This window comes from Convolutriloba macropyga, chromosome 5, assembly GCF_964194025.1.
Source record: "Convolutriloba macropyga chromosome 5, txConMacr16.3, whole genome shotgun sequence".
In the NCBI taxonomy this organism is placed as follows: Eukaryota; Metazoa; Xenacoelomorpha; order Acoela; family Convolutidae; genus Convolutriloba; species Convolutriloba macropyga.
The window spans coordinates 10503953-10527393 of NC_134472.1; the positions used below are offsets into that span (position 1 = coordinate 10503953).

The following is a 23441-nucleotide window of genomic DNA, read 5'->3' on the forward strand; positions in this document are numbered from 1 at the left end:
TTGCACAATGTTCCGAACTCCCTCATCAACAATTTGACTTCATAGTCAGCCAAATTAGGAAGAGATATGAAACACTAAAAATTCACATACTGTTCGAAAACAATTGGTGTACGGCAGAGACTAAAAAACCGCAAAAAACCGTGTACGGCAGAGACTAAAAAACCGCAGACTAAACTGTACGGCAGAGACCAAAAAACCGCAAACCACAAAGAATAGGAGCCAATAAAAGAATGAGACATTAACGGAGAGCATTTTATATAATCATTTTGCGCATTTGACATCATTAGGGCCCGTTTCAAAAGTTGCGACATGAAATGACAACAAAAAGAACCCAATTGACCAGTTTCAAAAGCCCACACAATTTTTAAATGAAAACTCACTGCAAAGGTAAAAAAAACGTCGGTTAAAGCACAAAACAAGTAGAACTTCGTGTTTACTCTGCAAGAAAGCGGATGGGAAGTACCATTTCTGAGACTAAACAATAAGTTGATAAGAAAAAGTGAAAGCTCAAAACTAAATTGATATTTTTGAAACAAGAATATTCAATGTCATTAGAACCAACAGATATCAATTGAAGGAATTAAATAAGTTCATTTATCATTAATATGAAGCCATTGAGATTTGGCATTATTCAGACTAAGTCATACGATTACAAAAAGAACATCCATTACAGGCAAGCAAAATTTGAAAAGTCAAAAAAAAAAATTGCGAGAAAAGTGTCGAAGTCATAAAAACCGTTCACTATTCACTGAAAATGTTCAACTTCCAACAGCAACGGAACCTGAGGTCTGTGTGATATCGTGACAAGTGAACTGAAAAAAACCCACAAAAACAGGCAAAATTTTTTATGATTAAAAATGCAATGATATTTCTTTAAAAAAATATTTAAAGACAAAAGAGCTCTTAGGAGTCGACTGAAAGCATAAGATAATTTCACTTATAACTCAATACACAGCTAACTATACCTGTGATTAATGAGACTAAGTCATAAGAGTACAAAAACAATGTTAAAAATTTACGAAAACACTATGTCATAGCCATAAAAGCCATGGTATTTACTCTGAAAGGATAAACTTGGTTCCTTAGACCTTAATTGAACTTAGATGGGGTCTATAAGTAATTGAACCTCTAAATGAAAGCAGACATGATTGTAATTGGGATAAAAAAATTGCAAAACTTTTTTTTAAAATGACGCCGCCCTAATACAATTGCATTGTCAAAATCTTTGATAAGACCAAAACTGACTTTGGTATAACTGTGCAGCTGCTGATTAACGTAATTGTTACTAATAGTTGCGTAAAAATTGCAAAAAAATCTTAATATATTAAGAACAAATAATGTATCTTCGATGAACCTCAGTTTAAATTAGAGAAAAGCCGGCAAATTCTTAGCTCCAGTACATTTTCTTAGTAGCTGGAGGTTAAAATAGACCTTATCAGGGTATACAAAGATTTTGTCAGCAAATTTTATGTTTGTATTACTGGAAAAATTTGAAAAAAAGCGCTAAAGAGAATATTTGTTGCTACTTTTTATAAATTTCAGCAAGTCTTTTTTTAATCTTAAAATGCAAAACCAGTATCATTATTGTTAACATTTAATGCATATTTTTAGCAAAATTGATCAAAGTTTGAAAAATTAAAAAAAAAATGTAAACAACAACGGAAGTGAGGTGAGGCTTAATGTTCACCTCGATAAATCTTAAAAATCTTAAAATCGAAAAATCTAAACCTTGATGAATGCTTAAAAAGCGAAATCCAGAAACCTTTCTAATTTGATATTCTATGCTTGACAAGCTTTCTAATGATACTACTCACAACTCTGTACGATCGGCCAAAATTGATTGAACAAAAAAAAGAAACACACCCAGTTGAGTATATAGTTCCTTCCTCCCACTAACGTGCGCTCGGAACAACGAGCAATAAAGAGGAGCCCTAACAGGCATAACCATTAAATACAGCGACGGCTTAAGAATTGAAGAGCGTGTAGTTGTTACGCACCCGTTAAGTAGATACTCGAAGGTTCTTCTTAAAAACGAATAGAGTGTATAAGATTTCTATTCTATTATTCGCACTTCGAAAAGTGTACTGCAGAGTAATTGAGAGTAAGTTACATAAATATACATAATTTTGTTAGTCGAATCACGAAAGAGAAGAGAAGAGAGAGAGAGAACGAAACTGCCAAAGGATTATTGCTTCAAGAGGTTTGGAACGACCAGCACACAAACGTCACTAACCACGAAACGCATCATCTAAGAACTTCTAACCCTACCTTTTATATCTTCATTTCTAAGAGATATAAACTTTAACACTACCATTTCTCGTACATGCGTTCCGTATGAAATCTATGCCACAAAATAAATCTGAGTGAGGGAAAATTCAGATGGCACATAAGAGGATTTCTGGCCAAATTTATAATTTCAAATTCATATTGCACGTATTTCAATCTGACGGATACAAAGGTTAAATTCATACTCTGGTTAATAAACTATTGAGCTTGATGGAAAACATTCAACCACAGTTAACACTTGAGATAGTAATATCCGTTTAAATGTTTTTTAAATCTCTACTGCTCACTAACATTCAAACACAAACACAAGAGCAACAAATATGGCTATTTTATGATATTCCATTAGGTTAGGTGGTTTTTGTGCGACTTACATTATATTATTACTTCACACAATCGGACAAAACTGATTCAATAATTATTTGACGCAGAAATTCTTTCTTGGCTTCATTTTAAAATTTATCGACTCATTTTCAGCGACTGAACGGGAGAAACAATAGGGGATAAATTGACGAGAAATTGAAGATATAGTATAATATGGCTAAGAGTAGAGGTGCAAAATGCAAAATTGCATAGAAATTCAACTCAAAAATTTATTCACAAGTTCTGCTAGACCAGATAGCGGAATATTCCAAGCAATTAAAATTTCAGTAGGCATGGAAAAGAAATACAGAATTCATACAATTGCGAACAATTCATCAATACTTCATTTTTGCAACGATTGTGGGGAAAGTTTTTAACCATTTGATAGTTGAAACTTGGTTATATTCCGCAAATCTATCCATGCATTCACTTTTACTAGTTGAATCGTGGATTGCGAATTAGCACAAAATGAACACATCAGCACGGCACAAGACCGCTTAATCTGTTTCCTTCTCGTGAAAAAAAACCTCCAGTGAGAATGAAACTTTTTTTAACTGAGAAGATTCTTTTATGTACGAATCTAACAAGGGACTAACAAAGCTAGAAACGAGTTCTAAATAGGGCAGTAGAGTTAGTTAAACTGTTAATTTTGGATGGGTGGGCGGATATGTGAGGAAACAGATGGGACACAAAAAGACTTTAGCGACAAGGTGCGGTTTTTCTAAAACAAGACAAGTAACGAATAGTCAAACCCAAAAATGTCGGGAGACGTAAAACAACAAATGAGCAGAGCTCTTTCTCTTTTGAGAGATAACCCAAAAGGGATACAATGGGAAACTTCGCAACCCGAGGTGTATTTGAGGTACTCAATCAACAGTCACTATTATTAGTAAACTAACCTATTAATTAGTGAAAAATTGCATTGAGAATTATGACTATAATCGCAGTCACTGCTGTTAATTTAGGACAATCAGCGAGTGGCTTTGTTTAAATTAAACTGCACTTGAAACCGTACTAAAATTGGACCATAATTCATAATTTTGGAAAGAGAAATTAGTGCGTGTGAAACCATAGCAAAGAGACAGACTCCATAGCAGTGTTTAAGATACCCAGTGCTGCGAGAAAGCAACAAATAGCAAGTGGGGTGACAATTGGATGAACGTTTTGAACAGAGATCCAGCCTCATTTCACTGCTACTCATGCTTCTGTTACGCTAAGCGATTGAGCAAGCATTGCAATGAGTTGGTGCTATGAGTATATGGTAACGAATTCTCGTCCAGATCCGCGCACCAGAACAATCGGCATCTTCAGGTCTTTCACCATTGACTCCACAAATTGAAAATCTGAAACAGCACTCGTATTACAAAACTGAAACATTTTGTGCCTAGAAGCTATTGATACAGTACTACGAATCAAACATTAGGCCTATTGTTCAATATGGAGTCTTAGTCTATTTTTGCTTATCTTTAATTTGCTTATCTTTAATTCGCTTATCTTTAACAGAGAAGAATTTCAAAAATCATTTATTAAACAAAAAAGAATCGATTCATGTGAGGAAATATTCCGGAAGCACTCCATATTGACTGTTTAATGATCTGCACGTTTATGAATTAATTAAATTTTATCTGAAAGCAAATAGTGGCCTTCATTGTAAAAGATTTTGTAATCACTTGTTAGTTCTTCATACCACAGAAAGAGAAACAAGGGAATCGGCAATACAGTTACTCAAACAACCCGTATGCAAAAAATAGAGCGCTGCTCAATTTTCGTGGAACAAAAACTCAAATTGAAAAGTCTAGAAATTGTACCGGCGGACTTTGAAGGGAAGACGTTAGGCGAAATTGCTAAATTTTGCCATACGTTGAAGGGTTCCTTTTTAGTTTGCAATCACGAACTTGCAAGATTTGTATTCGATGTTTAATTTTTGTGTCGCATTGTCTCTCTCAAACAACGTTTATTTTAAGCTTTTTTCCTTTTTGAATTGTAGTAATTGTTATTCTAATTTTTACTCAACTCTGGGGTAGACTGAAAAGTGGGTGTCTATAGCCCCGTTGTATGTCCCTCGGATGCAATATGATATTATGCTGTAATTTGATACCGAAAATACAAATCATAATAGACACGCTGTGAAATCATATAGATATAAAAATTGACTTGATTGTTTTTTCATGTACTGGACGTTAGGCTTCTTAATGACAGGCTAAATCGACTGAAGCCAGTACCAATTACCATTAAACCTAGCATTGCCGGAAAATAGCCCCCGTTGACAGGCATGACGCACATCGGGATTGGAAAAGTAAGCCAAAAAGAAGAGAAAATTGCAAGAATTCGTTAAAAGTGTCAAAAAGTGTTATAATTTGGTGAATCTTTTTCTTTTAATCTTGTTCAATCAATAAATTAGCGACTAACAAGTCAAAGAGACCAGCTCTGTCTCTGGGGATTAACAGTCTATCCCGTATCTCAAGACTAAAGGTACCGAAAAATTGTCACTCATACGAAAATCTGTCAGAGGAACAAATGGTCGTACGCACAAACGCATTACAAGAATTACAGAATTGACAGAATTTTTTTTCATTTTTTTGAGGGTCCAAAATTTTTTCAGTGTTCTAATTTGGCATGCAGTTTCAGTTGGATTCTGACACTATACTTAATTCAGCATCTAAACTGAAAGCTTATAAGCTTAATACCAATGTCAGCTAGCAAACGCTCTGATAAACTTTGATAACCTAATTCTCAATGACTTAAGGACCAGGCTTCATCGGTTTATCCCGTCTCTTTTGATTTCGATCTTTTGACTTTGACAGTACTCACTATATTACGTAATTCAATACGTGAAAGAACTTAAAATCCATTCAGTTGAAACAGTGAGTGAAGTAAGTCAGAAGTCCGTGAAAATTATGAATTATGTACAACGAAAACCGTGATCAGGAGGTAACGTGAATAAAAAGGCGAAGAACTTTCCTTGACTAAAAAAATTAAGACCTAGAATTGACTATGAATTAATTGAAAACTAAAAACGCGCACGAAAATCGAAGCAAATTAATAAAGGAGAGCACTTAAATACTAGCCACTGAAAGCAGTGAGTGAAGTAAGTGAGTGAAGTAAGTCAGAAGTCCGTGAGTGAAACAGTGAGTGAAGTAAGTCAGAAGTCCGTGAAAATTATGAATTATGTACAACGAAAAACGTGATCAGGAGGTAACGTGAATAAAAAGGCGAAGAAATTTCCTTGACTAAAAAAATTAAGACCTAGAATTGACTATGAATTAATTGAAAACTAAAAACGCGCACGAAAATCGAAGCAAAATAATAAAGCAGAGCACTTAAATACTAGCCACTGAAAGCCTGACCGCTAATAATTAAGACAGTTTAAATAACGAGCACTTAAAACAACTTTACGGATCTATCCATATTCCGGTTTTTGAGTTGCTTTGCTGAGCAATTGCTCTTTAAATGCAGATTGAACAGAATGAGCGATTGAGCAGAATGGGAGACGTAAATTCACAATGGGGGCTCAATCGGTTTTATAGCAACATACACCTTCTGAATGCGCGAAATTTACACTGAAAAAAATTAAACACAGCAGACTAACGTCGGGTGAATTGATCTCAAACGACCGTCGAGCGGTTGGCTTCATCAGTAGCTAGCCAGGGGGTGCACCGGTGGTTGATGGGGGGCGCAACAGTGCGGACGGGGCAACAGCGGGTGGGTGACATTTAGGGGCGGGGGAGGGGTCTTCAACCTCTAAGAACCGCCCTTGACACCATAAGTATAAGTCTCCAAAACAGTTTCTGTGAATTGCATACTTGGAGACCAGTGAGCTGAAAGGCTCTAAGAGCACTTAATGCCCTCTAGGCGCTACCTGTTACCCCGTTTTTCAGGACAAAAAGTCAACTGGGTCAGACGAAAAATCGAGGAAGTGAAAAATTGCATAAAAAGGACCGACAGGACTAATATAATTGCAAAACTTCGTTTGAGAGCAATTAAAAAGCCAAGCGTGAAAAATTCACTTGAGAAATAAAATGGAAAAAAAACGTTCTAGAAGAAAACAGTCAAGCGAACAGTTTGATTAGAAAAGACACACGTTTACAATAATTGATCCAAAATAAACTTTTAAGCATTCTAGTGCAATTGAAAAAAATAGCCGAGAATCCGGGAACCACACGAAGTAGGAAGTTGAATACATTATCAGAATTCACCAAGGTTTTCATTGAAAAAGCCATCAAAATAGCATATTCAAAGAACGCAAAAATCAATAAAAATTCTAATTTTTTAAATGATGAAATAATCCAAATTCAAAATAGTCTCTGAGGGAATCTTTAAAATCTTTCGTTTTTTTATATATTGAACCTGCTCATTGTAGATTGCTTGCAGGAGAGGATGAGTGGTGATAGCGGGATGGAGTGGAGGAGCGTAGTGGCGGTCAGGGAGCAAGGGGGTTAAAACTCTAAGAATACCCCTTCACAACAAGAATTTATGTCTCTAAACAGTTTCAGTGGATCGCATACTTGGATGATAGCGTCTCCAAGCATAAGCTTTTTATCCTGTTTTAAAGGACGAATTGCGTTAGAGGGCAATTAATAAAACATACCCGGCAGATTGCGGGAAAGTAGCCGCTATTGATTCCCATAACCAGGATTGGGATTTAAAGAAGAGAAAAAAACTAATGAAAAAAAATGAATTTTGTACGCAAACAATTTTTAAGTACAAACTATTTGAATGTCATTTTGGAGCTAAACATACTCCTGTTTCGTAGTGAGACGACACGGCTCCAAAAATACCATAAAGCATTAGAGATGGAAACTAAGAACAAAGTTCCAGGAACGCGCATCTAAAATTGTGCTTTATGAGTTTATCCCGTTTCTACTTCAGATTTCGTTTTTTGAAACGTAACCTGTTCATTATATATTGCTTTGCTGAGCATCTGCTGTCTAAAAACAATTTGAGCAGAATGAGAGAAGAGTAAAACTAGCCTAGAGAAGTTAAAAAGATTTCGCGCAAAATGTTGAACAAGCTGTGAATAAAGGTAAAGCGAAAAAAAAAATTAGTACGATGAAGTAAAAAAGAAAAAGGAGCGCTATAATAGCCGGCTGAGAACCTGAGGCACCTATTAAACATAACCGACTAATGTCGGAAGAATTGCTCGCGAAAGACTAGTGGGAGCTCGAATCTATTTCAGCCTGGTTCGTGGGGGGGGGGGGGGGGCTTAAAATAACGTCATTAGAGATTATATATCACTATAACCACTAATGAAATTTATATTTTCAAAAATTACACCAATTTCGGTTCAATTTCATTTGACTTTTAGTAGTGAAATACCTCCACTTGAGTTCAGCTGCTGACACTTGTGAATCAGAGAAAAAATATTTAGATCACGCAAAATGAAAAAGTCAAGTGCGCAAAAGTCACTCGAAAAGTCAAAACGTTCAAGCAAAAACTGTGCAAAAAAAGACCAACAACGTTTACAATAATTGCTTCACGCACGCTACACTCGAGAGCAATTAATAATATTCTCGAGAGTTTCCAATGAACTACAACCATATTTACAGGCCCAAAAAACCGAATAAATAATTTGACGACTCAAAATATATTTAGCACTGTTAAAAAGTCATTGTACGCAACGTTTCTATTACATAGCCGGCAGATTGCCGGAATAGCTGCTAAAGAATAGACTTGCGTGCCGTATGATAGAGATAGGAACAGATACAGATATAAGTTGGAAAAGTTATCGACGCCGTTAGAAAAGTTATCAAAAAGCAATGTAAAAAAATTAAACCACTCGTTTTTTTCGCTCCGATTCCTGTTTCGGCGTGACCAAAATAACTACTCCAATTTGACTGCAAAAACCATGAAAATGTGTGAACAGATCTTAAAAAAAGACAGCGCCCCAATACAATTCAAATTCTTTGAATTTTAAAAAGACAGCACCCCAATACAATTCAAATTCTTTAAATTGTAAAAAACCAAGAGCACCGCAATATAGCTCCGCTCACCTTACAGCTTCGTAGCTATAATAATACTTACAATTGTAAAATTTCTGAGGGCTTTTCACATGTGGCGGCGCAGGTAGGTTGATGAAAACTAGTTTGCTCTCGGATGACTTCTCAATCACCACTGAGTTCAGTTTCTCAGCCGCATCCATGGCTTTCACGTTCTTCTCATCTCTAAAAAACAAACTCTTTCTTCAGAATATAGTTTTATAAAGCGGAATTGCCCAAAAACTAGAGGCAATTGATTCAAAAGTATACATTTTTCATCTTAGCAGGTCAAAACCAATTTTTGATATTTGGAGATCACTTCACAAATCAGCACTCAGTAATAGGTTTTAAATTTGCCATAATTCGATACCATTTTCTTGCACTTGTTAGGGAGATACCCAAACACTTGCTCTAAACTTGAGTAAATTTCGTCCATTGATTCCAATTATTAAAACCGAGGACCGAATTATGAAGTCCACCCACAGCTGTTTGCAAGGCAAAACAATGCAATAAGCAACGCCTTAGAAATTTCAAGGTAATTGACAACTCACGGTTTTAGCTCCCTGTCCGATTCGGGTACCAAGAAAGAAGTATTGGAGTTTCCCTTCTTGGTTGTATTCCTGCTCTTTGCATTTGGAGGTGCCAGATGGTTGTTTTCAACGACCGCATTCGCATTCGAGAGATCATTTGAGTTTGCAGCTGCTTCATCACTATCAACCACTGACTCGTTGATGGCATCGGTTGCTTTCTCATTCCGAATGTAGAACTTGAGCAATCCACTTGTTGAGTTCACAACCTGCAAAAGATATCCGTTTTCTGAACTTGTTCAGTTTATTAGTCCTCGCAGGTAACTGTTTTTTGACGCATAAAAAAGCAGGACATACTTGGGAGTACCAGTAGTAAAAAGGAAAAGGTGTGCGGGGGAAAAACTGACTCAACTTAATGTCCACACTCTTGAGCTCACACAACTAACTAAACAAAGTCGGCAGATTGCCAGACAATAGATGCGATAGCTTTTTCGACTTTTAGCCTCAAAAATCCAATAAAAGAAATAAAAGAATGCGACTTACAAAAATTCGTTTCTCTACTGCCTGTTGAGCTGTCATTATGGGGTTTAGACTTATGCACTGTAAAGTTTCCTTTCAATAACCTTCAATTAGATTAAGATATCGTTAACTAACCTCAACTCCTCCAATTAAAGTACGCAAAAAACAATTTGATCACAAAACTTATCTCAAAATGAACATTAAATCTTGCTCCAATGAGTGTGAAATGACGATACTCGCACAATTCAGTCGAAAAGTTGCATGAATGAATAACCAAAAGCGTGACGTCATGTTCGTAACAAAAACGACTACTAACTTAAAAACAAAGCCTGAAGATTCCTGACTTAAGCCAGATACAACTGCATACTCATATAAACTAATTCTTTCAATATACTATTCATTTCGAAAAATAAGATAAAAACTAAATTAAAAAAGTAAAGCGACTAATCTTCTCTAAAAATTCTCAACAAATGGTGACTACTCACCGTGGGATCTCAATCATCTTCAATTAAAAACTGAAAATACGATGCAGAAAATAAAAAGAACGATACAAAAAAGAAAATGAATGACAAAAAAACGAAAGAAAAGATTCTGTTTCAGAAAAAAGTCCCTTAAAAGTTGCAACGTCACACTAGTCAGCAATAAAAAAAACGGACAGAATTAGTTTGAAAATCACAAAAATTCTGCATTTATGTTAGTCTAAACAGGAAACATTTGATTTCTTCCGTTTAGTAACAATACTCATACAATACTACAGAGAAGGCAATTGAATGGAAATAACTTCGAAAGATGCACAAGCATAGCTGACAGATTGCTACAAAACAGCCGCAATAGCTTCGTAGATCTAAAGTCTCAAACAGATAGCGAAAGAAACAGGACAAAAAAGAAACTTCTTTTATTAAAAGATGCGCTGTTATCTTCTGATTAAGATTCTGTTCAACTTATTGCTGCTTCTAATAGCTGCTCTCAAATAACCTTCAATTAGAGTCACACACTTGACCTTGTCTCTTTGAATAGAAGTTAAGAAAAATCAATTTCAGAGTGAGGAAGTCATTCTTGAGAGTGAGGTAAGTCACTCAGATGACCATATCTATTTGAATAAAAGTAAATGTCACATTTATAGTTAGGAAATTCAATTTTGAGAGTGAAGTAAATCGCGCGTGTCCAAAAAATTAGTCAAGGAAACTAACGAAAATTCGCTCCACTAAGATTGAAAAATAAAGTCACGCACGCAATTTAGTAGAAACTGCATGAACAGATTTGAGGTGATTGTGACGTCATATGGTCGACAAAAATCTTGACAAAATTAAGTTCACCGAATTTAACTTCAAAAATTATCAAAATTTGGGAACAGATCTTTAACAAGAAGACAGCGCTCCAACATAATTCAAATCCTTTTAATTGTAAAACATAGCCGTCAGATTGCCGAACAGCTGCGAATGAATAGACTTGTGACGTTTAATAGACATAAACAGATGCAGATCTAAATTGAAAAAAGTCGACGCCGTTCAAAAAGCTAGGTAAAAATATTCAGCGACAAATCAATGAAGCTTGCTAACATTCATTACACAGAAGACTTATTAGGGACCATTATTGCACACGTAAGTTCCTTTGACCTTAAACTAATTCAAATTAAACTTTTGCAATTAAATTAAGTTTTAAAGTGCAGAAGTCATAATATTGAGTGAGGTAAGTCAAGTATGATCAAAACCTAATCACGCAAATGATCTTAAAACCTTTTCTAGATAGAGATTGAGAAATTATTTCACGCGCGCAAACGCCGTTAGTGAGAGAAGTCATTCAAAAAAATAAACTTTTTGAGATTTGATGTGTGATTAAATCTAAAACGAAAAAGCGCGTCAGACGACGAAAGAAAAAGACATAACTGGAAGACTTCCGGAAACAACTCAAAGAGTCGCCTCTGTGAAATAATAATTTTTAAATTAACTGGTACCTACTATAGTGACTACTAAAACTAAAAAATTGGCCAAAGTTTGACAAATAGCCCATAAAAACCAACTGAGTTAAACTAACTGAACTGTAAAAATGAAGAAGTCAATTAATCTTGCATTAAATACATGCAAAATTGCTACAAAAAATTTTTAAAGAAATTGCCAATATCAAAATGCTCAAGCGGCAAAGTGCACGCTAAGTTAAGCTGTCAAAAATTTCTATTTTCGAAGGAAAATTTCAAAACTACAAAAAATTGTAAAAATTTATCAACTTCCGCAATTTTTCTAAAAAAAACTAACTTCTACAATAAAAACTTCAATCAGTTAATAACTAAATTAACATTAGGCAGCAGTTGTTCTATTCCCAATGAACGCGATTATAAAATCAAACAATGACAGAAAATTTATCAAGTCACATCAATAATCGAAAGCTAAAAGTCTTATAATAGAATCTAGCCCTAAAAATAATCACAGAAGAAAACTGTCAGCCAAAATTTTTAACAGTGAATCTAGCAAAAATTCAATGCTTTATTGTATTTAAAAACCAAGCTGCAAATAAAAATTTTTAAAAAATCAAAACAAATTATTAGTTCAAACCAATACTTTTAAAACTAAAAAGCAGAGAAACCATAAACCGTAAAACGATAAACCGTAGAAGATTGTTGGAAAGTTATATGCTACAGTGTGGAGAACACAGACATTGTAAAAAAGATAAAACTAATTCACAACCTTTAAAAAAATAAAATAGGAAATTCTAATCGAAAAGCAAATTGAATAAACAAAAAAACTTGAAAATTCCCTTATTAGACAATCGAGGCTCAAGTATTTGAGTACCCATCTTCCTGTCTCAGTAAGAAATGAAAAAATTTCAAGCTCGAAACACAAACAATTTGAAAAAAGTCAAAAAAGGGTCAAAATCTTTTGCTTAATTTAAATGGCTTATTACCAAAAACTACTTCAAAAACGAAACAAAAAAATTCTTGAGGAGGCAGATGAAAAGTTTTTGAAAAGAGTTTTGATAGTAAATAGCTACAAAATACAAACAAAAACTGTGACAAACACGGCCAAAACCGGATTAGTTTTGTACACTTTCACAAAAAAACATACCCGGCAGATTGCCGGAAAATAGCCGCCGTTGATTCCAATAAGCATGACTGGGATTGAAATAACAGAAGATATTGAAAAAAAAAGATTTTCGTACAAAAACATTTTTTTAAGTCCGATTTATTTTGATGGCATTTCGTAGTTGAACATACTTCTGTTTCTTAGAGAGAGGCTACAGGGGCTACTATCAATAACAATCAGCATTAGAGAGAGGTAACTAATACTTATAGGACCGACGTTCAAATAGCGGGCATCTAAAATTGGGCTTTATGGGTTTATCCCGTTTCTATTTGTGATTTCAATTTTTTATACTGACTGTTCATTTTGAATTGCTTTGCTGAGCAACTGATGTTCAAAATCACTTTTAGCAGAATGAGAGAAGAGAGAAACTAGCCTAGAGAAGTCAAAAAGATTTCACGCAAAATGTTGAAAAGGCGGCAAAATGAGGTAAAGCGAAACATTTTTTTATTCGACGAAGTAAAAAAAAAAATAGGAGCGCTATAATAGCCGGCTGAGAAGATGAGGGCGGCTATTAACAATTGATAAATTATGAAAAGGACGTTGCCATATTTACCGAGCAGGTAGGAAAAGGTCGGATCAAAGCTCCAAAAAATAGATGGAAAAAAACCAAAAATGACCAAAATTTGAGAAATGTGCCAATTTTGCGCTGAAACTCATTAATAGTCACGCAAAAACATTGTAGTATTAATTTCAGAGGTTTACATGCAGCATAGAGAATTTATCTCTACGAAAAACAATTTACGACAAAAAATAGGCCAAATAGATGAAAACTGTCATCTATATGCATCAGTCTCTCAAAAACATTCTTCAAAGTCGAAAAGTCATTCACTCAACGCAGCGCATGATCAAATAATTTCACTAGGTGGGGAGTGAGATCAATTTCTAAGAACTGCCCTTCACACCAAGTATAGGTCTCCAAAACAGTTTCTGTTAATCGCATACTTGAAGACTAGGGGATTGAACGGCTCTAGAGAACTTAAGGCAAATCGGGCGCTACCTCTTTTATCCCGTTTCTGAAGTCGAAAGTGGAATGGGTCAGACAAAAAAAACGGCCAAGCAAAAAATTGCATAAAAGTCAAGCAGGATTAATATATTTGCTACAATTTGCTTTTGAGAGCAATTAACAATGGTTTCCTAAAAAGTTCCTGTTAGGTCATTTCTGATGAAAAAATTTCTACTATAATTTATTGTTAATGAGGATCAGAGATGATGACATCACGCCACATAACAGCAGCTGAAGTGCGGCATCATCAAAAAAGAGAGAGAGATAGAGTGAGAGAAACAGAGAGATGAAACGTGAACGAGAAAGAGAAGGAAAGATATCCTAGCCGAAAGGGAGGAATAATTTCCATGATGAGATTCGACTCTGCAACTTCTGTTTTTCTAGCCTTGTTCATGCACATGGAACATGACAAAAATATTCCAAAAATTTGAAAAATTTTTTATATTTTTTCCAAATATTACCAAAACTGGAGTCATAAAAAATATTGATCATCATCCCATTATCTCTAAAAACTATGCAGCAGCTTATTATCAAACCTTGGAGGATGTCCCAGGGCCCCTGGTGCGGGAAAAAAACATGAAAAAACTGCAAAAATTATAAAAACTTGTTTAGATTCGTGATATTACAATCTTGAAAAACATTCGATTACATCTATCAACTATGCAGTAACGTTTTATCAAATCCTAGAGGAAGAGGCTGAGAAACCTAAAAAATGACAAAAAAAATCAGAAAACTTAAAAAAATGCAAGGTTTATAAAAAAAAATTGCTAAAGTTGAAAATTAACCCATGACTAACAAAAACTTTCCACCAACTTATTAACAAACTCTAAAGGAGGTTTTCTGACCCTTGGAGCACAAAAAATCTGAATAATGAGTAAATATCAAAAAATTGAAAAAATTGCCAAAAAAATGACAACATTCGTGATGTTAAAATCTTGCAAGACATTCCATTACGTCTAGAAACTTTACAGTAACCTATTTTCAAACCCCCGGAGGAGGTTCCTTGGCTCTTGAGGCTGAAAAAACGACAAAAATATTTTTAAAAAACTTGAAAAAAGCAAGTTCTATCAAAGAATTGCTAGAATTCGTGACATGAAAAAGTTGAAAAACTATTCCATGGTCAGTAAAAATTGGTCGATAACTTATTTTCAAACCCCTTAGGAGTTTTTCTGGTCCCCTGGGTCCGAAAAGAACTGAATAAGGAAAAATAAATGTCGAAAAATTTGAAAACAATTGCATATCATGACAAAAAATGCTAAAATTCGTAATGTTAAAATGTTGAAACCATTCCATTATCACTAGAAACTATGCATTAACCTATTATTAAAACCTAGAGGAGATTCATTGACACTACGGCTGATAAAAATCAAAAAATGACAAAAAATATACAGAAAACTTGAAAAAAATAGTATAAGTTTGCGTGTTTTTAGCGAACGGTTGTTCGTCAGTAGCTAGAAACGGGAGGGGGGGGGGGGGGGGGGGGGGGTGGGTGCACAGAGGGCTGATGGGGGGCAACAATGGGGTGGGGGTAACAGCGCACGGGCGTGGAGGCAATAGTGGGGGGGGGGGTCAACAGTGGAGCGGTCTTCAACCTCTAAGAACCGCCCTTCACACCATAAGTCTAAGTCTCCAAAACAGTTTGAGCTGAAACAGAGCTGAAAGTCTCTAAGAGCACTTAAGGTCCGCTGGGCGCTACCTGTTTATCCCGTTTTCGAAGACGAAAAGTCAAAAGCGTCAGACGGAAAATCGGTCAAGCGAAAAATCGCATAAAAAAAGACCGACAGGACTAATATAATTGCTATAAACTTCGTTTGAGAGCAATTAGAAACCGACAATCCTCTTCGAGTCGTAAAAAACCAGATCACCGCAATATAGCTCCACTCAGCTGACAGCTTTGCAGCTATAAAAAATTAGGAGCGCTATACTGGGCGGCTGAGATGAGGGCGCCTATTAATTACCTTAAACTAATGTTGCGTGAACTTTGATTATTTTGAAAATTCAAGAATCAACATTTCGAAAAAACAAAAATTGAAAACGTCTCTTCGAGGATCAATTCACATTTTTAAGAACTTCTCAATGATACCACTTTGTATCACCCGGGAAAAAACGTCGGGCTGGTATGCAGTTCCTGATTTCTAAATAAAATTGGAGGGTTGGACCATTAATGTCACCCCTCAAAATAGAGGTTAAAAAAACATTCAAAACAAAAATGTTATGGCAAAAAATTGCGCAAAATCAGGACACTAATAATTGCTTAAAATTCCGAAAGAACTGTGCAAAGATACTATAGCTAAAACTACTCCTATGTGTAACAGTTGCTACTACAAGTACTACCTCATGGTCATTGGCAGGAGCGGTTGAATCCGCTTGCAGGTTCTCAGAGGCCTGCTCCTCAAAGGAGGTGGAGATCTGAGGCTGGTAAGGGGGCGATAGGTGGGATTGGCCACTAGCAGCTGCTGCCATTGAGAATTTGTGGCGCTGTGAATCCGTCAAAACTTGCACCTGCACAGCAGTCAGCACAACATGTACACACATTCACACACATGTAGCAACCTCTCATATATTTCCAAAACAATGCATTTTGGCTATAAAACTGCAGGAACGGAAGAAACTTTCTCCTAGCTCATTGCCTGCAACAGCTCTAATTATTTCTGCTCATGATTTTTCACTTCACAATGTAGGCTTTTAACTGATATGCTGTTTGCCACCCAGGTTGCTACGCATGTACGAGGGCAATGGACACTTAGAGGGATAAAGATAAGAACTGCAAGTCATGCGGAAGAAATACGCTCGCTGCACGCGGAATTTATTCAAATATTTTGAGGTCAAATTACACAACCGCCATTTATATTACTCGAAGTCTTAGTCATTAAAAGTTGTTGTTAAAAGAATGACTTTCAATTGATTGAAGCTGAGGTCAGAGTTTACTCAGAATCTCCAATATACAGCATAAATTCATTGCTAAATTTACAGCTTATCACTGCTAGGTATCAAATTTCCCCCAATGCCCTAATGGCTACCAAACATGCTGATCTCCATCATGAAATTTGTTCAAATACGCACGTGCAAGTTGATAAATTCCGAAATTCAGCAATGCCAGAGGTTAAAATGCCTCTTGTAAACATAGCCATTGAAATGCCATAACTGCCGGAATTTTTAAACTTGCAAAATGCTTGTTTAGACCAACATTACGTTGAGTCTGCAGAAGTCACTTCAAAATCCTGGCTTAACATCTTGAACCCATAAGACGTCCTCGATAGTTACCAGAATTTCTCAGTGACTTCAAAAAGCAGTACACAATCTATAGTAGAGATACTGAATAGGGTGAGAAATCATTGAGAAGACGAGACGCGTTAAGCAACGATTAAAAATAAGTCTCAGTAGATGACTGACCTCTCGCCTGCTTTCTCTTCTGGACATGTTCAGGTTCTGCAGCAGTTTATTCCTCTGCTCCATAATTAGTGTCTTCTCATACGTGTACGCCGAGATATCGTCACTTGGCTGAAACATAACATAAAAATACAAGGGACATAGTACTTTAGACAACCATTGTGATAGGTAGCGTGGCATAAATTATGAGGCTAAAATTTGCGATGGAAATTTCATCCTATTCTCTGATTAATAAAGTCAAAATAAAGAGTCTCCTAATATTGAACATACCCGGCAGATTGCCGAAAAATAGCCGCCGTTGATTCCCATAACTCTATTGGGATTGAAAGAAACGAAAATATCAACAAAAATTGATTTTTGTATGAAAACATTTTTAAGTGCGATTTGTTTTGATGTCATTTCGTAACTGAACAAACTCCTGTCTCTCAGTGAGATGCTACAGGGTCTAGTATCAATACCAATAGGCATTATAGATGGTAACTAAAACTTATGAGAACAAAGTTCAAGTACCGGGCATCTAAAAATGGGCGCTTTATGGGTTTAACCCGTTTCTATTTCTGACATTGATTTTTTTACTGAATCTCTTCATTTTGAATTGCTTTTCTGAGCAGCTGCTGTTTTAAAGGACTTTGAGCAGAATGAGAGAAGAGTGAAACTAGCCTAGAGAAGTCAAAAATATTTCACGCAAAATGTCGAAAAAGCGGCAAAATGGGTAAAGCGAAAAAAGTTCGACGAAGTAAAAAAATATAGCCGGAAGAATTCCGGAAGCAAGTCGAAGCGTCAAAACTTCACTAACAAAACCGTAATTGCAGCTGAAGCCACTACCTTTTGTATTAAACCATTAACTCACTACCTCTCCAGGTCTGCTCTAAAAATTGGTGAATTTTAAACTCTCACCAAGAGAATAAAAATGCAGCCAAATTTTATATCATTGAAAACGTTTGGTAACGTTAAAAAACCGAAATATTTAAAGAGGTCAGAAAAGTAATAGAATGAAAACGCTGACAAGGTTATCAATTGTCCTCAAATAATTCATGATTCTAATCCGAAAAAGATCGCGAAAGCAAACGGCAGATAATAATCTTAGAAACTAAGTTAAATCTTTTCAAAACAGAAAGCTCAAATTTAAGAATCCAAAACACCTATAATTACACTTCTAATCACTGCCATTAAGACAAAAAACAACACACACTTGTTCCTTGTTGTACATATGCTAGACAACATGATTTCATACTAATTCAAAAATTAAATTGATCAATGAAAAGACATAAGCAGCAGAAGAATATTCAGAGGCAAAAATCGTTTAAATTAATACCAAGGCCGGAAGAAAGTTGCAGTAAATAGCCATGAGCGGAAATTTTGGCAAAGACTTGCTAGCAAACTCTCAGTACCGCTTTATGTTGAATGAAATCAAATGCAAACCAAAGAAATGACGAAAATCTAAGAAAAAGCTAAAATCATTAATTTTTAACAAATGAAAAATCAAAATAACAAATATAAATGTAGTCGCCAGGACAAAGATAGAATGATACTAACTCGAATGTGAAGAATATGGGCACAGTGTAAGCAACACCGTAACAAAAACACATTCCTGATTTTTGAAAGTTAAAAATCAATAAATTCAAGAAAAACGAATACATTTCATTGTTCAGCATTCAAGACATATAAAAGATAGCTAATCATCCGATAAAAAGATCTATTCTCCTGATGAGAACAAAAAATAGGAAAAATCAGAATTCATAAATACGAAAAATTGAAACATTTTGCAAAAACATGGTCAAGAACTTTTTGGACTGCATTTATGAAAAATTTTTAACTGTTTTTCAAACACCTAACGCCAAAACATGATTGAATTGTTATTGAAACAAATTAAAGTCCCTCATGTTGCACAAAGAGACTATTTCTAACAATTACAACCAAAATACTCTAAAAAAACTGACGAAAATCGGAAACAAACTACAAAAATCGCATTAGCATATGTAAATTTTACAAAACAAAATTACATCGAGGTAGAAAGAGGCGTTGAGTATACGAATTATTAAAGAGAAGTTGCATATTAACAGATAAGACGGTTAAAAGATCCAAAAATTAAAAATTAATAGGAAAAAAAAACAAATTAACTGAAAAAAAAAGAAATATGTGCCAATTTTCAGCTTGAAACGCATTTTCAGGCTCTGCGAAACACTGTGGAACCAATTTCCGAGATCGACAATTCAATATAGTATCGAATAAACTTAATTTCTATAAGAAACCAAATTAAAAGCAAAAAAATTGGGCCACTTAGTCCAGAAAACGGCTAAAAACGGTTATCTATATGTGCCATTCAGTCAAAAACTACTTTTCAAAGTCAAAAAGTCATTCACTAAACGAAGCGCATGATCAAAAAACTTCTCTCGCTTAGCAAAAATCTGTTCATCAAGACAGCTTTTCTCACTTTCGCTTTTAGGTCAGAATGCCGCGTGAACAAATCTACTTCCTGTAAAAAAAAACATAGCCGGAAGAATTCCGGAAGTGACTCGAAGCGTCAAAACTTCACTAACAAAACCGTAATTGCAGCTGAAGCCACTACCTTTTGTATTAAACTATTAACTCGTTACCTCTCCAGGTCTGCTCTAAAAATTAGTGAAACTTAAACAAAATGCAGCAAAATTTAGTATTATTGAAAACGTTTGGTAACGTTAAAAACTCCGAAATAATTAAGATGGTAAAAAAACTGATAGGCTGAAGAAGCTGACAAGGTTATCAATTGCCCTCAAATAATTCATGATTCTAATCTGAAAAAAATCGCGAAAGCAAACGGCAGAATCTTCGAAACTAAGTTAAATCTTTTCAAAAAAGAAAGCAAATTCAAGAAACAAAAAACACCCATAAATACACTTTTAATCACTGCAATTAAGACAAAAAACAACACACACTTGTTCCTTGTTGTACATATGCTAAACAACATAATTTCACACTAATTTAAAAAATAAATTGATCATAGAAACGACATAAGCAGCAAAAGAATATTCAAAGGCAACAAATCGTTTAAATTAATACCAAGGCCGGAAGAAAGTTGCAGTAAATAGCCATGAGCGGAAATTTTGGCAAAGACTTGCTAGCAAACTCTCAGTACCGCTTTATGTTGAATGAAATCAAATGCAAACCAAAGAAATGACGAAAATCTAAGAAAAAGCTAAAATCATTAATTTTTAACAAATGAAAAATCAAAATAACAAATATAAATGTAGTCGCCAGGACAAAGATAGAATGATACTAACTCGAATGTGAAGAATATGGGCACAGTGTAAGCAACACCGTAACAAAAACACATTCCTGATTTTTGAAAGTTAAAAATCAATAAATTCAAGAAAAACGAATACATTTCATTGTTCAGCATTCAAGACATATAAAAGATAGCTAATCATCCGATAAAAAGATCTATTCTCCTGATGAGAACAAAAAATAGGAAAAATCAGAATTCATAAATACGAAAAATTGAAACATTTTGCAAAAACATGGTCAAGAACTTTTTGGACTGCATTTATGAAAAATTTTTAACTGTTTTTCAAACACCTAACGCCAAAACATGATTGAATTGTTATTGAAACAAATTAAAGTCCCTCATGTTGCACAAAGAGACTATTTCTAACAATTACAACCAAAATACTCTAAAAAAACTGACGAAAATCGGAAACAAACTACAAAAATCGCATTAGCATATGTAAATTTTACAAAACAAAATTACATCGAGGTAGAAAGAGGCGTTGAGTATACGAATTATTAAAGAGAAGTTGCATATTAACAGATAAGACGGTTAAAAGATCCAAAAATTAATAGGAAAAAAAAATTAACTGAAAAAAAAAGAAATATGTGCCAATTTTCAGCTTGAAACGCATTTTCAGGCTCTGCGAAACACTGTGGAACCAATTTCCGAGATCGACAATTCAATATAGTATCGAATAAACTTAATTTCTATAAGAAACCAAATTAAAAGCAAAAAAATAGGGCCACTTAGACGAAAAAACGGCTAAAAACGGTTATCTATATGTGCCATTCAGTCAAAAACTACTTTTCAAAGTCAAAAAGTCATTCACTAAACGCAGCGCATGATCAAAAACTTCTCTCGCTTAGCAAAAATCTGTTCATCAAGACAGCTTTTCTCACTTTCGCTTTTAGGTCAGAATGCCGCGTGAACAAATCTACTTCCTGTAAAAAAAAACATAGCCGGAAGAATTCCGGAAGTGACTCGAAGCGTCAAAACTTCACTAACAAAACCGTAATTGCAGCTGAAGCCACTACCTTTTGTATTAAACCATTAACTCGTTACCTCTCCAGGTCTGCTCTAAAAATTAGTGAAACTTAAACAAAATGCAGCAAAATTTAGTATTATTGAAAACGTTTGGTAACGTTAAAAACTCCGAAATAATTAAGATGGTAAAAAACTGATAGGCTGAAGAAGCTGACAAGGTTATCAATTGCCCTCAAATAATTCATGATTCTAATCTGAAAAAAATCGCGAAAGCAAACGGCAGAATCTTCGAAACTAAGTTAAATCTTTTCAAAAAAGAAAGCAAATTCAAGAAACAAAAAACACCCATAAATACACTTTTAATCAGTGCAATTAAGACAAAAAACAACACACACTTGTTCCTTGTTGTACATATGCTAAACAACATAATTTCACACTAATTTAAAAAATAAATTGATCATAGAAAAGACATAAGCAGCAAAAGAATATTCAAAGGCAACAAATCGTTTAAATTAATACCAAGGCCGGAAGAAAGTTGCAGTAAATAGCCATGAGCGGAAATTTTGGCAAAGACTTGCTAGCAAACTCTCAGTACCGCTTTATGTTGAATGAAACCAATTGCAAACCACAGAAATGACGAAAATCTAAGAAAAAGCTGAAATCATTCATTTTTAACAACTGAAGAAATCAATATACCGAAAACAAATGTAGGTGCCAGGATATAGCTAGAATTATACTAACTAGAATGTGAAGAATATGGGCACAAAGTAATGAACGCCGTAACAAAAAGACATTCTCGATTTTTGAAAGTTAAAAATCAATTTAAAAAATTCAAGAAAAAACGAATATGATTCCTTGTTCAGCATTCAAGATATAGAAAAGATAACTAGTCATCCGATACAAAGATCTGTCCTCCTATGGAGAACAAAAAAATAGGAAAAAGCAGAATTCATAAATACGAAACATTGAAACATTTTGCAAAAAATGGTCAGAAAAACTTTTAAGACTATATTTATGAAAGTTTTAAGTGTTTTTCAAAAACTCAACGCCAAAAAATGATTGATTTTTATTGAAACGAAATTAAAAACCCTCATGTTGCACAAAAAGACTTTCTAGCAATTACAATCAAAATACAAACAAATAACTGACGAAAATTGGAAAAAAAACTACCAAAATCGGATTAGCATATGTACAATTTTAAAAAACAAAATTAAATCGAGGTAGAAAGAGGCCTTGAGTATATGAATTATCAACTAAAAGTTGCCATATTGACTGATTTTCGACAAAAAGATGGTTAAAAGCATCAAAGATTAAGATATTAGTAGAAAAAAGGCCAAAAATTAACTAAAAAATCAAGAAATATGTGCCAATTTTCAACTTGAAACGCATTTCTGTGGCATCAATTTTCGAGGTTGAAATTTCAACATAGTATCGACTAAAAATTATTTCTACAAGAAACCAAATTAAAAGCAAAAAAAATTGGGCCGCTTAGACGAAAAAAAAAAACGTCTAAAAACGGTTAACGATATGTGCCATTCAGTCAAAAACTACTTTTCAAAGTCAAAAAGTCATCCACTAAACGCAGCGCATGATCAAGAAGAATGATACTAGAATGATACTAACTAGAATGTGAAGAATATGGGCACAAAGTAATGAACGCCGTAACAAAAAGACATTCTCGATTTTTGAAAGTTAAAAATCAATTTAAAAAAATTCAAGAAAAAACGAATATGATTCCTTGTTCAGCATTCAAGATATAGAAAAGATAACTAGTCATCCGATACAAAGATCTGTCCTCCTAAGGAGAACAAAAAAATAGGAAAAAGCAGAATTCATAAATACGAAACATTGAAACATTTTGCAAAAAATGGTCAAAAAAACTTTTAAGACTATATTTATGAAAGTTTTAAGTGTTTTTCAAAAACTCAACGCCAAAAAATGATTGATTTTTATTGAAACGAAATTAAAAACCTCATGTTGCACAAAAAGACTTTCTAGCAATTACAATCAAAATACAAACAAATAACTGACGAAAATTGGAAAAAAAACTACCAAAATCGGATTAGCATATGT

General features: G+C 34.5%; 1 protein-coding gene across 4 annotated transcripts in view; it reads right to left on the bottom strand.

Moving 5' to 3' along the window:
* Nucleotides 1–2036: 2036 nt before the first annotated feature.
* Nucleotides 2037–23441, bottom strand: part of LOC142339130 (solute carrier family 12 member 7-like) — a 76796-nt gene continuing 55391 nt past the window's right edge. For 3 of the 4 annotated variants that reach the window (XM_075388875.1, XM_075388878.1, XM_075388879.1), the window contains 5 exons: nucleotides 17141–17248; nucleotides 16082–16249; nucleotides 9173–9417; nucleotides 8668–8807; nucleotides 2037–3989 (listed from right to left, as the gene is read on the bottom strand). In XM_075388875.1, coding sequence (XP_075244990.1) covers nucleotides 3895–3989; nucleotides 8668–8807; nucleotides 9173–9417; nucleotides 16082–16249; nucleotides 17141–17248 — 756 coding nt within the window. In that variant the 3' untranslated portion in view covers nucleotides 2037–3894. The remainder of the gene's footprint in view (nucleotides 3990–8667; nucleotides 8808–9172; nucleotides 9418–16081; nucleotides 16250–17140; nucleotides 17249–23441) is intronic. The other variant, XM_075388877.1, reaches the window with a different exon arrangement.